This window comes from Cynoglossus semilaevis, chromosome 10, assembly GCF_000523025.1.
Source record: "Cynoglossus semilaevis isolate Cse_v1.0 chromosome 10, Cse_v1.0, whole genome shotgun sequence".
Taxonomy (NCBI): Eukaryota; Metazoa; Chordata; class Actinopteri; order Pleuronectiformes; family Cynoglossidae; genus Cynoglossus; species Cynoglossus semilaevis.
Window position 1 is genome coordinate 14,662,201 of NC_024316.1, and position 14,240 is coordinate 14,676,440.

At 41.7% G+C, this 14,240-nt stretch overlaps 2 protein-coding genes and 1 long non-coding RNA gene across 3 annotated transcripts in view; 2 read left to right on the top strand and 1 right to left on the bottom strand.

The window, feature by feature from the left end:
* LOC103385218 (tubulin alpha-1C chain-like) overlaps positions 1-786 on the top strand; it is a 2,578-nt gene extending 1,792 nt beyond the window's left edge. Inside the window, exon 3 of the mRNA XM_025059147.1 lies at positions 6-786. Within this exon, the coding sequence (XP_024914915.1) occupies positions 6-659 (654 nt within the window). The 3' untranslated portion in view covers positions 660-786. The remainder of the gene's footprint in view (positions 1-5) is intronic.
* A 162-nt stretch (positions 787-948) lies between these two features.
* Positions 949-14,240, top strand: part of LOC112487576 (uncharacterized) — a 17,571-nt gene continuing 4,279 nt past the window's right edge. The window contains exons 1-2 of the long non-coding RNA XR_003050783.1: positions 949-1,252; positions 7,534-7,630. This is a non-coding gene — a long non-coding RNA (uncharacterized LOC112487576). The remainder of the gene's footprint in view (positions 1,253-7,533; positions 7,631-14,240) is intronic.
* jph2 (junctophilin 2) overlaps positions 1,762-14,240 on the bottom strand; it is a 15,335-nt gene continuing 2,856 nt past the window's right edge. The window contains exons 2-6 of the mRNA XM_008318977.3: positions 11,581-12,394; positions 5,846-5,964; positions 3,863-4,761; positions 3,457-3,557; positions 1,762-3,367 (exon numbers count right to left, since the gene is read on the bottom strand). Of these exons, the coding sequence (XP_008317199.1) occupies positions 3,477-3,557; positions 3,863-4,761; positions 5,846-5,964; positions 11,581-12,394 (1,913 nt within the window). The 3' untranslated portion in view covers positions 1,762-3,367; positions 3,457-3,476. The remainder of the gene's footprint in view (positions 3,368-3,456; positions 3,558-3,862; positions 4,762-5,845; positions 5,965-11,580; positions 12,395-14,240) is intronic.

Below are 14,240 nucleotides of genomic sequence, written 5' to 3' on the forward strand. Positions count from 1 at the left end.
GTCAGATCGTGTCCTCCATCACAGCTTCCCTCCGTTTCGATGGTGCTCTCAATGTTGATCTGACAGAGTTCCAGACCAACTTGGTGCCATACCCTCGTATCCACTTCCCTCTGGCCACCTACGCCCCTGTCATCTCTGCAGAGAAGGCCTACCACGAGCAGCTGACAGTCTCTGAGATCACAAATGCCTGCTTTGAGCCAGCCAATCAGATGGTGAAATGTGACCCTCGTCACGGCAAGTACATGGCCTGCTGTCTGCTGTTCCGTGGTGATGTGGTGCCCAAAGATGTCAACGCTGCCATCGCCACCATCAAGACCAAGCGCACCATCCAGTTTGTGGACTGGTGCCCCACTGGTTTCAAGGTGGGCATCAACTACCAGCCTCCCACTGTGGTTCCTGGTGGAGACCTGGCCAAGGTCCAGAGGGCTGTGTGCATGCTGAGCAACACCACTGCTATTGCAGAGGCCTGGGCTCGGCTTGACCACAAGTTTGACCTGATGTACGCCAAGCGTGCGTTTGTTCACTGGTACGTGGGTGAAGGTATGGAAGAGGGAGAGTTCTCTGAGGCCAGAGAAGACATGGCAGCTCTGGAGAAGGATTATGAGGAGGTGGGAACTGATAATGCGGAGGAGGTGGATGAAGAAGGAGAGGAATATTAGTGTTGTCTTTGCACCTGTTTCACAAGAGCTTTCAATGTTGGCACTAATTGTACAGATTGAGTGCATTGTACTTAATGGTCATACTTTTGGTTGCTGTATTAAAAAAAATAAAAATTAATTGACAGCATTGTTTTTCTTGTCTGATCAGGTTAATGTGTGTTATACCTAAAGGACAAACCATGTAATATAACATGATGGGTGCACATGTCCTTCCTCCAAGTGAGAGCCATTTCCTCCACAAGATGTAGTAGTTTTATGCTTACTGAATTAGAACCCTGTAGTTACAAAATTAAGTTTCTGTAGATTTAAACCAGAATAAGATCAGATGACTACTTTTAAAATATGTTTAAAAAAAAACAAAAAACTGTCATTGGTTGACATGTGATCCACTGTTTCAGGGAGTTTGTGTTGGTGTTTCTACACATTGGCTGTGACATAAGTTGAGTTTGTAACAAGTGAGAAAATGGTTCAAAACACTGGTCGTTTCACTTTGACGTGCCCAGTCAGTACAAACTCTAATCAATGCTGTTCCCTTTCAGGTTCATTTGCTGCTGGTGTGCCTGCAACCAATTGCCTTCCAGGAATAACTTGAGGTAATTCTGAGCCTTTTCGTCTAAACCTTTTTTTATAATGAATTTTAGGCAAACGTTAATTTTAGTACAGGTTTATGTCTCTTCTTAGTATTTATATAGATTGACCCAACAATCCTCTTGACGTGATAAAAAAACGTAATGATAGAAAGATTGAAAGAATTGTCTCTGCATTTGTCTAGCCACGTGGGGGCAGTCGTGTCAACCATATAAGTACTTGTGGCGCTTTTTAAAATGACAAAGTTTTACTGTCGACAGTCAGATTTACTGACTTGAGTTTGTACTTCTTATTATTTTTAATTATAACAATATGAGTGGATTAAAATAGTTTAAGGAATCGCAGAGAGACACTGTGTCCCAGGAGGACGGAGCAGATGTATGCCTAAAATACTTCCTACTGCTTTTACTACACAGGAATTTAGAGTTAATGAATCAAAAAAAATTTTAATTAACAGTAAGAGCAATACAAAAGACCTTTGTGATTTTTAAAAAAACGACATACCATGGTTTCATTTTTTAAAATTTTCTTTAATGTGAACTTTGGTTTTGGTTAGATTAAAACACAAATGTTTTGTTTAAAAATGTTAATATAACTGGAAAAGTGTAAAAGTCTCTTCTGTCTAAGCATCAGTTTTATTGCACCAGTTATCTCATCAGCTGATTTAAAAACAATTCTGTTGTTCTCGTGAAACCAAGAGAGATTCCGTAGAAGGCTCTTCTGGACGTTCTGTAGAATTTGTTTCTCTTTAATTACACGAAAATCTACAACCAATGGTCTGTGTGTCCTTTTGAAAACTCAAAGGCAAAAAAAAAAAGAAAAAAATCAGCTAAAAGCCAGTTCCTTCTAAAAGCATTTTAACAGCAGCACATCAGGACGGTGCTCTTCTCAATATAAGACACAGAGTTAAATATACTTTCTAAATTTCTGACTCCTGTGGGAAATAAATTTGACTCTCGACAATAAACTCTTGCGACACAATATTTTAGATGCTGAAAAGATTTGCACTCGGTACAAAATCACAGATTCATACTCACAAAGTGCCATCATGCGTACAAAAGTTAACAAACTATTGTTCGGCTGTGATTCAAAACCTGAATATGATGGTGTTTATTTCTACACTGACACATACCTAAAAAACATGAACATTACAGGAGTGTTTTGGCGCACGTAGTAACCCGTAAAGCGTTTGCTTTCACGTCCTGCATGCTAACTTTATCACAGAACACTCATCTCAAACCGTCTGGATGCTGAACAGTAGTGCACGACATACACAACAAAAGTGTCTCTTCCTCTTCCTTTCCTTTTCTTTGACTGATTGGCTGTCACACCCAAACAAAAAGGTGATGTGGTGAAACAAAAAAAAAAACATGTCCCAGTGGACAACACAACGCAGAATTCTCAGGATGAAGCTTTGGAGTATTTTTCTTAAGACAGTCAAGGGAGAAAAGGTGACACGACAATGTTACAGAATATTTAAAAACAGTTCCTGTCAGTTGACACTCACACATACTAGACGCTGGATGATGAAAACAGCAACACCAACAGATATTATTATTACTCCCTAGTCCTCCACCTGTCTGCTGCAGTAGAAGGCACAGTGAAAAGAATATAGTCTGTATATTTGTTCATTTCTTCTTCAGCCTCCGACACAAACCCACACATATGCTGTGACAAAACTAAATGGTCTACCGAGAGCCAGCAGCCGACGTGCGCCGGCCTCTCCGTAGACGGACATTCTAAGTTATTTAGTGAAAGCTTCTTTATTTAAATAAACAACTCCTGGCTAGCCTGCTCATCCTGTTAAGCACCAAGACAACGCTCCACCTGCCACACCGCTGTCCACACTACGGCATTCAAACATACACTTCGCATGAACTGAATCATCCCTGTCAATTCCAATGTCCTTAAGTTCCTCTGACCTCAGAAAAGACGTTAATTGTCCTCATACAATAACATGAACAAAAACCTTCAGAAGAAAAGTGGTCGTCTGCGTGATGCCCTTCCCTTCTCTTCCCTTCATCCCTTCCTTCTGGCCTCGCTCCTCAGTGGTCTCTGTCAAATTCCAGGTCCATTCTGAGGAGGGGGCATACGTACCTTCCATCTTCAATAAAGTTGACCTGCAGGGAAAAGACACTGTTCTTTATGGATATTCTTAAAAATATTATTACAATTTCTTCTTGGACATGCTGCAGTGGGTGTAGATTACCTGAGGTGAGGGTAAAGGTCTCATGACAAAATGTGTACAAAGAGAATGGCCAGGCCGATGTTGAGCAGGATGACCATGCATATCATGATGGTGTTCGGACCCTTGACAGGAAACACACAAAACAGTTCAAACAAACCAAGTGGTATTTGTGTAATCACTTTTCATTATTGTCAGCACTGTTGTGTGATGATGTTCTGTCAGTCAATATGTCTTTATATTTAAATGACTTCAGTTTGGCTCTAAGATCTGCATCCTGCAACTACCACAGGCTGCCACAGGAGGCACCATTAAAATAATTAGTTGTTAGCTATGTTTTTCGCAATCCTAGCTGGGCAAAAATATGTTCTACTTATGTGCTCTTGGTCATGAAAGAATTAAGATATTTTAAAAATGATGTCTTTTTTACCTCTTGGTCCAAAGAATCTGAAGTCATCTCATGGCCTTGTGTGGACACCAAGGCCTTGAGCCGTGCTTCAGGTTTGGGTTCTAACTTCAGAGCAGGTTTGGCAACAATGGGTTTGGCTTCTACCTGCTTGGGTACAGTTTTAGGTTCAATGACGGGTGTAGGTTTTGGGGATGGAGCTGGACTAGGCTGTCGCTTTGGAAGTGGCTTTGCTTCTGCTTTGCTGGATGACCTGCTCACATCCCTGGTTACTTTGTTCTCCAAAGGCACCCGCTCCTGAAGTGATGAAGCTCTTTCGGTTTTCAGCTCTGTGCTTTTGGGCTCCACAGTGGCAGCCTTGGGTGATTTGAAGGAGGGCAGTGATGCTTCTTCTTCATCTGTAGAGATGAGGCTATTCCGTACAGAGGCGGTGGGAGCAGAAGAAACATCTGGAGCTTTGGATTGGGATTCAAACTTCTGTAGGGGTTTGATCTCCAGATCAGAGCCCTGCTCATTCTTGTTGCTGTGACGGCTGGGGGTGCGGGTGGGCCCACGACTGCTGGGAGCCCCTCCTCCTTCAGGTACAGCTAGAGTGGGAGCAGTAGCAGAGGCTGAAGGTGTAGTAGGCCGACTGTTGGGCTTGCTGTTAGCTTTACTGACACCTTTGATGGGTTTGTCCTCGTTACAGCTCCCTGGACTGAGAAGTTTGGGGTCCTCTTTGCAGATGATGCCTGGGCTGGGGGAGGGGGTGCGACCTGGTGATGAGCCTGGCATGAGGCTGTCCAGTTCATTCATGAGTGGGCTTTCAGGTGGGGTAGGCAGAGGTTCCTCTTCAGCCAACAGGGGCTCATGCAGGGATGTGTCAGGGTTCTCACTGCCGTCCACGATCTCCAGTAACGCCCTCTTCTTCAGATACTCAGGACCTGTGAAGTGAAGAGGTTCGCTAAAATGAATATTTATCCAAAGAATTTGTCCTCACATACTGCAGGTATATAAGCTTTTATAATTGAATGCCATTTTCTTCATAATTCATCATTCTTAATTATGGCACCTCACTACGCCCCCCCAGGGGGTCTCGCCCCGACTATTTGAGAAATACTGAGTTGGCCTTATTACATGGTGTGTTGACTTTCTACAGCAATATATTATACAATATACATTCAATGCAAAAGTGAAACGTCCTTTTGGAAGATGAGATGAAATATTCTCAAGCCTTTGTGTTTGTTCCTGAAATTGGGGTCTTGTTGTTGTTGTTGTTGTTGTTGTTGTTGTTGTTGTTGTGCCCACACACCGACTCGTGATGCAAGCTCGTATTGTGATCTCCTTGGTTAGGGACTCATCGCACAACTCAGCCAGACTAGCACTGGACACAATGTGGGCACTGGCTCAGAAAGTCTAATGTCTTCCTGTGTCTGTCTGCTATAAGCTCTATGCTAAGATACAAACAGGACAGAGAATACTGAAGAGGCTCCAAAATGGCTACTGTGCTGCGGTGTGAATGTGCGCTGCCAGCCTCCGCATGAAACTGATACGATCCCTTCAGCCCAATAAGATGTTCCTTTTTTAGACATACAAATGCGACTAATCTTGCAGCCGGCCTCAGATGAATGATCCAGAGCTATGCACACGTCCAAATAGAAAGACTCACAACGTCTCACTGTTTTCCTCAAAGGAAAACCACACACATACAGTACCTACTACGACACCAATAACTATGAAGTGCTGTGTGTTTCAGGCAGGTATGAATGTAGCAAATGAAGGAAACCATCCTCAACAGCATTAGCACTGCAGCTCTTGTTTATCCTGTAAAGGGAGCCCACCTTTGAATGCCAGCAAGATTTGAATCTTTACCCATCTTTACATTTGTTGATAAAACCCCCCCCCAAACATTCCAGGGATAGCAGGAACATTTAGATTCCACTACTCCACATTTGCTTTAATTTTGAAAAAGAAAGAGAAGGGTGGGAAAAGAGGGAATTTTTCCTTTAAATTCTGTCACCCACTGACCTGGCTGGTAGAAGGAAGGGGAGAGCTCTTTGGCAACCAGCCTGGCAATACTGGATTCACTGTTGGAAGCCTGAGCTGCCTGGTCAGCTGCATCAGACTTGGCCTTGGAGTGAGTCGTCCTGTGGGGTGAAGATGTACAGAGTTAGAAATGAGTCACCAACATTTACACTCAAATAAACTAAAATAAACAGGATCAGATTCAATGTACAGAGTGTTTACATTTCAGCGACATGAGGGAAATTGTTGACCACAGTCAAGATACCCTTAGCTTAGCATTTAAGCAGAATGGGAAAAAGTACCCATCCATCCATTCATCCATCCATTTATTAATCCATTATTATATTATAATTTTGCTCAAATTTGTTGGTTATTTATTCCATCATGTTATTTATTTTTTATTTTTTTCCCACAGCAAATATATTTTTGTCCATGTTCACCATAAAAAACATAATAATAATAATAATACACAGTCAGTGTAATCTGTGTCAAATTTTTATAGTCTTGAGTTTATCAAATATCAGTGTCCACAGGTCCGTTTAAGAACATTTGAATGTGTGGTGAATAAATTAGCAGATATAAAATGTTTTCTTACATTTCACAAACTACACACATTTATCATCAACTTTACAGAATAAAGTCATATAGTACATATATCAACATTCATTAAGGGATTTAATATATATGAATTCTCCATTATCTAACTTTTATCAGATCAACGTCATTACATCAAACTGCTTCATGATTTCATTAATTTTATTTCTGCTCCGTTATCACGAGCATTAAATGGACAGCTCCTCATAAAGGTTGTTTATGTCAGTCACTCTGTTAACACGGAGGCCAAAGGGGCCGATCTGCGAATCACATGGATCGCTAGTATTATTAGCTATCAAGAGAGGCAGTGTGCTCGCCTGCTGTTGGGAAGAACAAAAATAAATGATGTTTTTATCGACCTCAGACAACGAGCTTTTGTTGCCAAGTTACTGGCAAACCGTGGTCGCATGAAATAAACCCCTGTGATATTACGGAGCATTTCAAATAGTCAAGGAGTCAGTTTTCTTTTGATCGCCTACAGAGACACCAACGATGATGCAATGTCCAACCTGTCTCATCCTTCAACGTTGCAAAGAACGCACTGGAAATCCAAATGATCGAGATTTAGCTTCGTGACTCTTTAAAGGCCGAGAAGGAGTATCAGACTGTCGGCTCTGAGAATTACTGATTGTGATTACTCCGTGGATACTTGACATACTGCAACTTTACACTGAGCTGAAAATAACCCCGTGGTCCACTCGAAGACTCAGTGTGAACGCTGCTTCCCACTGGAACAATTACAGGCTCCTGGGGTTCCCTTTTTGATACTGACCAGTTCCACCTGTCCACGCACTCTCTGCACCGCCTCCTCCGAAAATGTCCACACCCTGTCCTCTCAGAGTCACACGTTTAAAATTATACTGAAAAAAATGATTTAGTCGTAACGACAGCTGCTGCTATTAGGCAGGAAACCGTTCTGAAAAAAACAAACCATCTTATGGGAATACATATATATAATATATGATATATGGCTGAAAAAGCTTGGCATAAATACGATGATGAACGTTTGAGTTTGAAATACGTCTTGAAACTTTTTGACTTTTTCTCATACATTCCATGCTGCAAACCTAAATCTATCTTTCCACCTATTTTTACAGTGTGAGGTTTTTGGGCAGGCAGCAGAAAAAGATCTCTTCAAACCGACTACAGGATGAAGACTGTGTCGGTGTCGGAGCCATCACGATGTCAGCACTGGTCAGTAAATGAGTGTTTTAACCTTCAGCACACGTTCAGGGCTGCACATTGCTAACACTTGGCATGGGCTCGTGGTTCTACCTTACATTCATTTCTGCACTATTTCCTTAAACTAACGCATCACATGGAGGCTACTCAAAGTGTCGTTAAATATGTATAGAAATGGCTCTTTCCTATTCATTTATTTAGCTATTTAGGCTAGCTTTTAGCTGCAGTTGTTTTATTTCCCTTACCTGATATGGTATGTTTTTACTTAAATGGCAGCTTTTCTTGCTAAATTGGTCAACATCAATGAGCTAAATGTTAGCTGTTTTTTTATATACTATATTCTAGTTATTTGCAGGGGCTTCTATGTTCCAGTGTGAAATGTTGTTTCATGTGACCTGGGGCTATGAATCGGATGGATGGAAATTATTTTCCAGTCACACAACATTTATGGTTTCCATGAGTCACATCTTGACACATTTTTAGCTATTTGTGGGCATTTTAACTTCATAAATACTTTGGTACAGCCTGAGCTACATTTGCTGAATTTCAGAAGTTTTGCTTTTGCGGCAAATTTTTTTGTGCTCATACAGTAAGATAGTAAATCAAACTGCTGTTATTTTAGCCCTTTGATTTAAATAACTAAATTATTAATTTTAAATATTAATTTAAAATAAATTAAACTTTTTTCCCCCTTTTTTGTTGATCCTATAAGACGTAATATGTGTGTACACAAATAGAATTTCACAAACTTTGACTTTGGAGTAGATCACAAATGAAGGCAGATTAGTGCAGGTCGTTCTGTGTTCCTCTGAGACCGACATGATATTGGACACTGTGACCTGAATACCCCATGTGCTTTAAGGGCCTTTAAGGCGATGCCTGGTGTGCTGTGGTCTCCTGAGACATTAGCTGCAGAAGGAGACTCAACTCAGTCTTTAACACCTGACGATATCAGATTAGAGAATATTCTAGATCAACTGTGTTAAACATACGGCTCTAGGCCAGAAACAGCCCGTCAGAAGGTTTACTCTGGCCTGGGGATGATTGGAAAAAATGTGGAAAAAATTCAACTGCATTTTTAAAAAAGATGCATTCTTCAGTTTGTGTATAAGTCAGATCAAGTGGTCAATATTACACATTTATATTGTTAAGATCGCACATGTTTATGACATGTTTCTGTGTTCCCATGTTGTGGATGGGATAACGCAGAGAACTAATTTGATCTTCTCCTCGTGATTTACATCATGGATTACACTGAGACTCAGGACCATTACTGAAGTACTGCTCAGGAGCCTGATGGTGGCAGTAGAGTAGGAGTGTGACCACATAATAAAGTCCTTGTTATAAAATAATAAAATGATATTGTATAACAGAGTGAGCACCAGGGTCTGTAGAGTTCCTCTTTGATAACATTTCCCTCTCTGTGTGTCATTATTTCCCATTCATTTAAAGAGACACATAGTCCCACACTGAAGTCATAATGAACTTTGTTTACAAATGTTGTGACCCACAGATGGCTCGCAGCACAAAATGCTCATCTCAGCAGTACAGTATGTAATCCAAGTCGCACAACTAAAGCTAGGTGTGGTACATATATACACTAACCCCTTTATACCCGAGCACTTGCTTATGAACCGTGTCATATTTATATCCTTGGAACCATTCGACACCGCTGCTGACGCGGGATCTGTGATCTGTGAAGTGCTGCTGTCAAGAAGAGCTAGAGCTCACCGAGGGAGAGAGAGGGAGAGAGAGGGAGAGAGAGGGAAGAAAGTCAGCCAACAAGTTGTTGTTCTCAGCAGTTGGAGCTGCTGTTGTTGTTGACGTGCTGCTCGGACACGTCTTGATTTGCTACACATGCTATAACCAAAGCCAGCCTCTGTCATTCAGGGGAAGAAAAGACACTGGGTGTGTGTTTGTGACTGGGCAGGAAAGATGGAAGTTTGAAAGCAGGGGGGGGGGGCCGGGGGGGATAATCAGCTGTCGCATTCCCTGGTGATTGTGATACAGCAGGAGCGCGCCTGTCCATATTTAGTCAGGGCTCCTCTGTAACCACAGGGCCCCTGTGTGTGTGCGTCATTTACACCCCGTCCTGTCACACAGGTCCTTCTCCTCCTCCTCCTCCTCCTCCTCCTCCTCCTCCTCCTCCTTTTCCTCCAGACACCCGTCTGCTGCCCCACGCAACAGAACAATGTCCACGTCTGAATGCCAGTGAGCGTTTAGTGAGCCGTACTTGAGATGAGGCCTCTGGTGTGGCATCTCAAACAGTGGGCAGGTTGGACATGTATTTTTAACCCTGCGCTCATTTGCCAAAGGATCACAGGCTGAGGAAACCACTGCCAGGAACAGATGTGTCATGTCCACGCTGCTTGTGTAATAAAGGCTTTAAGTTTTACGGTCTAACTGACAGCGAGAACAACAGGTTCTTACTTAGCTTTAATTACAACTACGGTAACCGTATTCTATTTACCCTTTTTGTTTTTAAAGCTTGTCTACAGTCAGTTGACTGAGTAGAAATATCACAGTGCAGTGATATTCTACCACTGACTGTACTGAGGATAGAACGAATGAGCCAAGCTTTAAGCTCTGTTGCAGATGCTTCCAGTCAGACGACACACTGACGTAAATCTTTTTTTTTCTCTAACATCGGCCTTTTTGACAATTACATTAAACCAATTAATTGTAATTAGCGTTAATTATTCGTTGCTGTAGGTGAGGCCCAGCCACGGGCAGATGCACTCGGACCCATAACTCTCATATAGTGCTTATACTCTGAACACAATATTTAGATTTCTATCTGCCGAGCTGCGGCTCTGCAGTGTGTCAGCCCCCACTGCTGTAAACAATGAGCTTATTTCAGGTGATGGCGTTTACTGCGGACAAAGACACCTTGTACGGTCAAAGACAGAGTTGAGTTTATGATTGCTGCTCCGTGTTGGCTCTCATTATGTGTCCCTTTCTTCGAAAAGAAAAAAAAACCTATAAGATGTAAAATATAAAACATTAAAACAAACAAAAGAAGATTTCAACACCCATACAGTACCACTAGGGGTCACAAAACCACTGTGGGAGGCCTTGAATCTACAGTGATAAGACCCTCTGTCTCTATTTTCTATTCTATTCTATTTTTCTAAGTTCTCTAATCAGTGACCACAGGCACTTGTTTTTTTTTTTTTTTCATTTCTGTAAACCAAACTCCGTGCTGATATTGATAGGTTTTACACATCACCCCGTGGCGATGTTTGCATCCCATTGTTCCAATGCTGCAGCAACAAAAGTGACGAGAACTGAATGCAGCAGAAGAGCCAATAAAAACACCTGCCGTCCCTCTGTGCTGCCGTGTGATTGGTTAAAGCCACCTGTTATGTTACAGATTTAGTTGTAAGGCAGTAAACAGAACACTACGGAATGTGAAGAACTGATGTTCCAGTGCAGAAACATGAAGCATTATTCACTGAGCAGCAGCTCAGCACGATGTTAGTCAAGAACAATTTTAGGACTAGAACAAGTGGTTCAAAATTCTGGGCTTCAAACACTATGACAATATTGGCGTTATGTATTAGCCTCGTTTCTGTGATTTTGATCGGCAGAGTAGAACGGATCCGCTTGAAATTTTAAAAAGTTTGCAGATGCATATATATTGCAAATGTGTATATATATCAAATGTTTAAATGAAACATGAATATATGTGTATCACATATATGTGAATATATATGTATATATAACCTGTGTATGATTTGAATAACTTATATAATATGCAAAATATTAAGGTATATTTGAGTTCTGCAACTCCAAATATATATATTCTATATATATATATATATATATATATATGTTGTAGAACTTTGTAAGAAAGTTATGGAATTACACTAATATACCACTAAGTGGCACTGTTCATAGACGCCATACGTCTAGATATAGACTAGTAAATATATTCAACAGTCGTCATATTTCCTTCTTACCTGGAGGCTGCGATCTCTGCCTTCTGCTTGGCGATGGCCGCCGCCCTCTGAGCTCCCTCCACGGCTCGCTCCACCTTCTGCTTGATCTTGGTTCGCTTCAGCTGAATCACTCTCTTCTTCATGGCCTTCACCAGCATGTTGTTCATGTATTTGCCCTCTTCCTTTCCTCCCTCTGCGAAGGTGGTGCATCCATACCCGTGTCTCTGGTTGTTCAGCCACTCGCCCTCGTACTTCAGACCGCTTGACCGTTCACTTATTCCGTACCCCGATCGCTTGTCGTTCTTCCATTCGCCCATGTAGACCTCTGTGGTGGTGGCATCGATGTCTGCCTCCACCGGGGGGAAGTCCTCGGCCCCGGCCAGGCTCTCGTCTATGCTGATGGTGGAGTTGGTGTCACTGGCGTTGGAGCTCAGAGCTGACTCCGTCCTCAGGAAGCTGATTTTGCTCTTCTGGCTGGACAGCGAGGTGCTGGAGTCGGACTTCTTCAGCTTTCCCAACAGAGAACTCCTCTGAAACAGACCCTTCTTCTTGGGTTTGACTGCATCTGGATCCACCTGCAGGGTGAGGGCGAAGCCTCCTCGAGAGGGTCCCAGCTGGGTCGGGGTGGAGACGGGCGTCTCCTCACCCGAGGCGTTGGTGGTGGTGATGATGGGGATGTCCTGCTGTAAAACGGTGCCGTTGCTGTGCTCGCTGCGTAGGGAGGTCAGGGAGGTACGAAGAGGGGAGCGGACGACTGCGGCCATGCCGTAGGGAACACTCTGACGGACGCCGTAGCCATGTCGCATCCCACCAGTGAACTGACCCTGAAACGTGCCTGGAAAACAAAACAAACCCACCAGCCATTTTAAATCAAACAATTTCTTATCGGTTAAATGTGAAATCAAGGAAATAGAACAGAAAAACCAAAGATTTGTCATTTATAGCTTTGTCTACAATTATGTATCTTTATCACTAACTAATTCTAATAGAACAATGTTATTAAGTTTAGATTACCATTAATTTGCTAACGATTATCAATGTTGTTTGGTCCAGACATTCACTTGCTCCTTAATCCCAGCACCGTAGCCATAACAAACTTTTTATTTGTCTAAGCAGAGGTTTTATAGACCTATAAAACTGCATTCTCCTGCATGACTGAACTGCTGTAACTTTACTGCTGCAGGTAAACATTCAGTCATGAAATATGACTGACTCCCTCCTTTATTTAAAATATATATAAATTTCCTTTTGCTTTTTAATGACCTGACAATACTTTGTCACAAACATTTTTGCAGGAAGTACAAACTAGTGAGAAACTCCACCCTTTTTTTAAAAAAAGACTGCATATTACTCCAATTTATAGGTGATGCTGTGATTAATAAGTTCCAACAAGCTTGCGCCCTATATTTGCTCATAGTTTAGTGTCTCTGACCTCATTTACATGATATTTTAGATTTTTTTTATTAGTTTTTTATTAACATTTTGTTATAAAACATCTTCTTGTAGTTTTTTAAGTAATAAGACTTGAGTATCAACGTAGAAGAAGTTGGCCCGGAAGTTTAAAAAAAACAAAAAAAAACTTTTTGGATTTAAACCTGTCTTCCATTTGGACACATATTACTGAATACACACTCCACAGGAAGTCCTGTCTAACTCTCAGCAGTAGGCGCTGACAGAGACGTGACTCTGACTCTGCTGCTTCTACTGCCTACAGTTTGCTCTTTCATATACGGCTCATACCTTTCCTTCTGACAGAATGTCGTGGATGTCTCAAGTGTAAAACAAGGCTCAGGCAGAAATGCCCGCAAAACATCTTGGGGTTGGGTCTCATGCTAAAATTGACATCAGTGTGGATTAGAGTGGATGCTAGGCCTCAGCCTGTGAGGCCAGGAGGCCATGGGGCATGTGGGCTATTATTACATGCTGACATCTGGTGCTATCACATCCCCCACCAACACGTCGTCCAGACAGGACTGCAGGCTGATGAGTCAGCTGTTGAGGAGGGAAGTGACTGTTGGTGGACAAGTATAAATAATTTGACTTATCAAACATATTCAGTTTCTCCTGCAGGGCCGCAGGCATGGACCTGGGGTCACTGAGGCAACCCCAGGTGATTCCCTGCTGTAGATTTTTTCTTTTTTTTCTTTTTCAGTTTCAGATTAAACTAGAGTATTTATGTTTGTTTTGTTTTTAAGCACAAAAGAATTAAGACAAAGTCAAATCAGCTAAAAAATTCCCAACCTCTCTGGACTCTGTAGGGCCCCCGGACCCTATGTTGGTCACCTCTGATTTAAGAAACGTAAAGAATAGAGTGGAGAAGAGTTATGAATGAAGAAAATCATTCTGAAGTAACTTTCACTTTAGCAGATATTTAGTTATCTGTACTTTGTACTTTCCCCATAGATGTCTCAACTCTCACATACACATATACATATATATGACATGTATATGTATATATATGTATGCATATATATGTAAAGATAAATACATATATATATATATATATTTATAAGGTACATTCTGTTCATTATGTATTTCTCCACCTTAGATTATATTGACCAAACTGCAGAATAATAATCTTAAAGACTAACATTGTGTATATTTTTTAGTTTCACTTGCGTCTGTTCGCCACCGCGGCTAACGATACTGTAGGTGTAGTTTAGCAAAACGGAAACATTCCT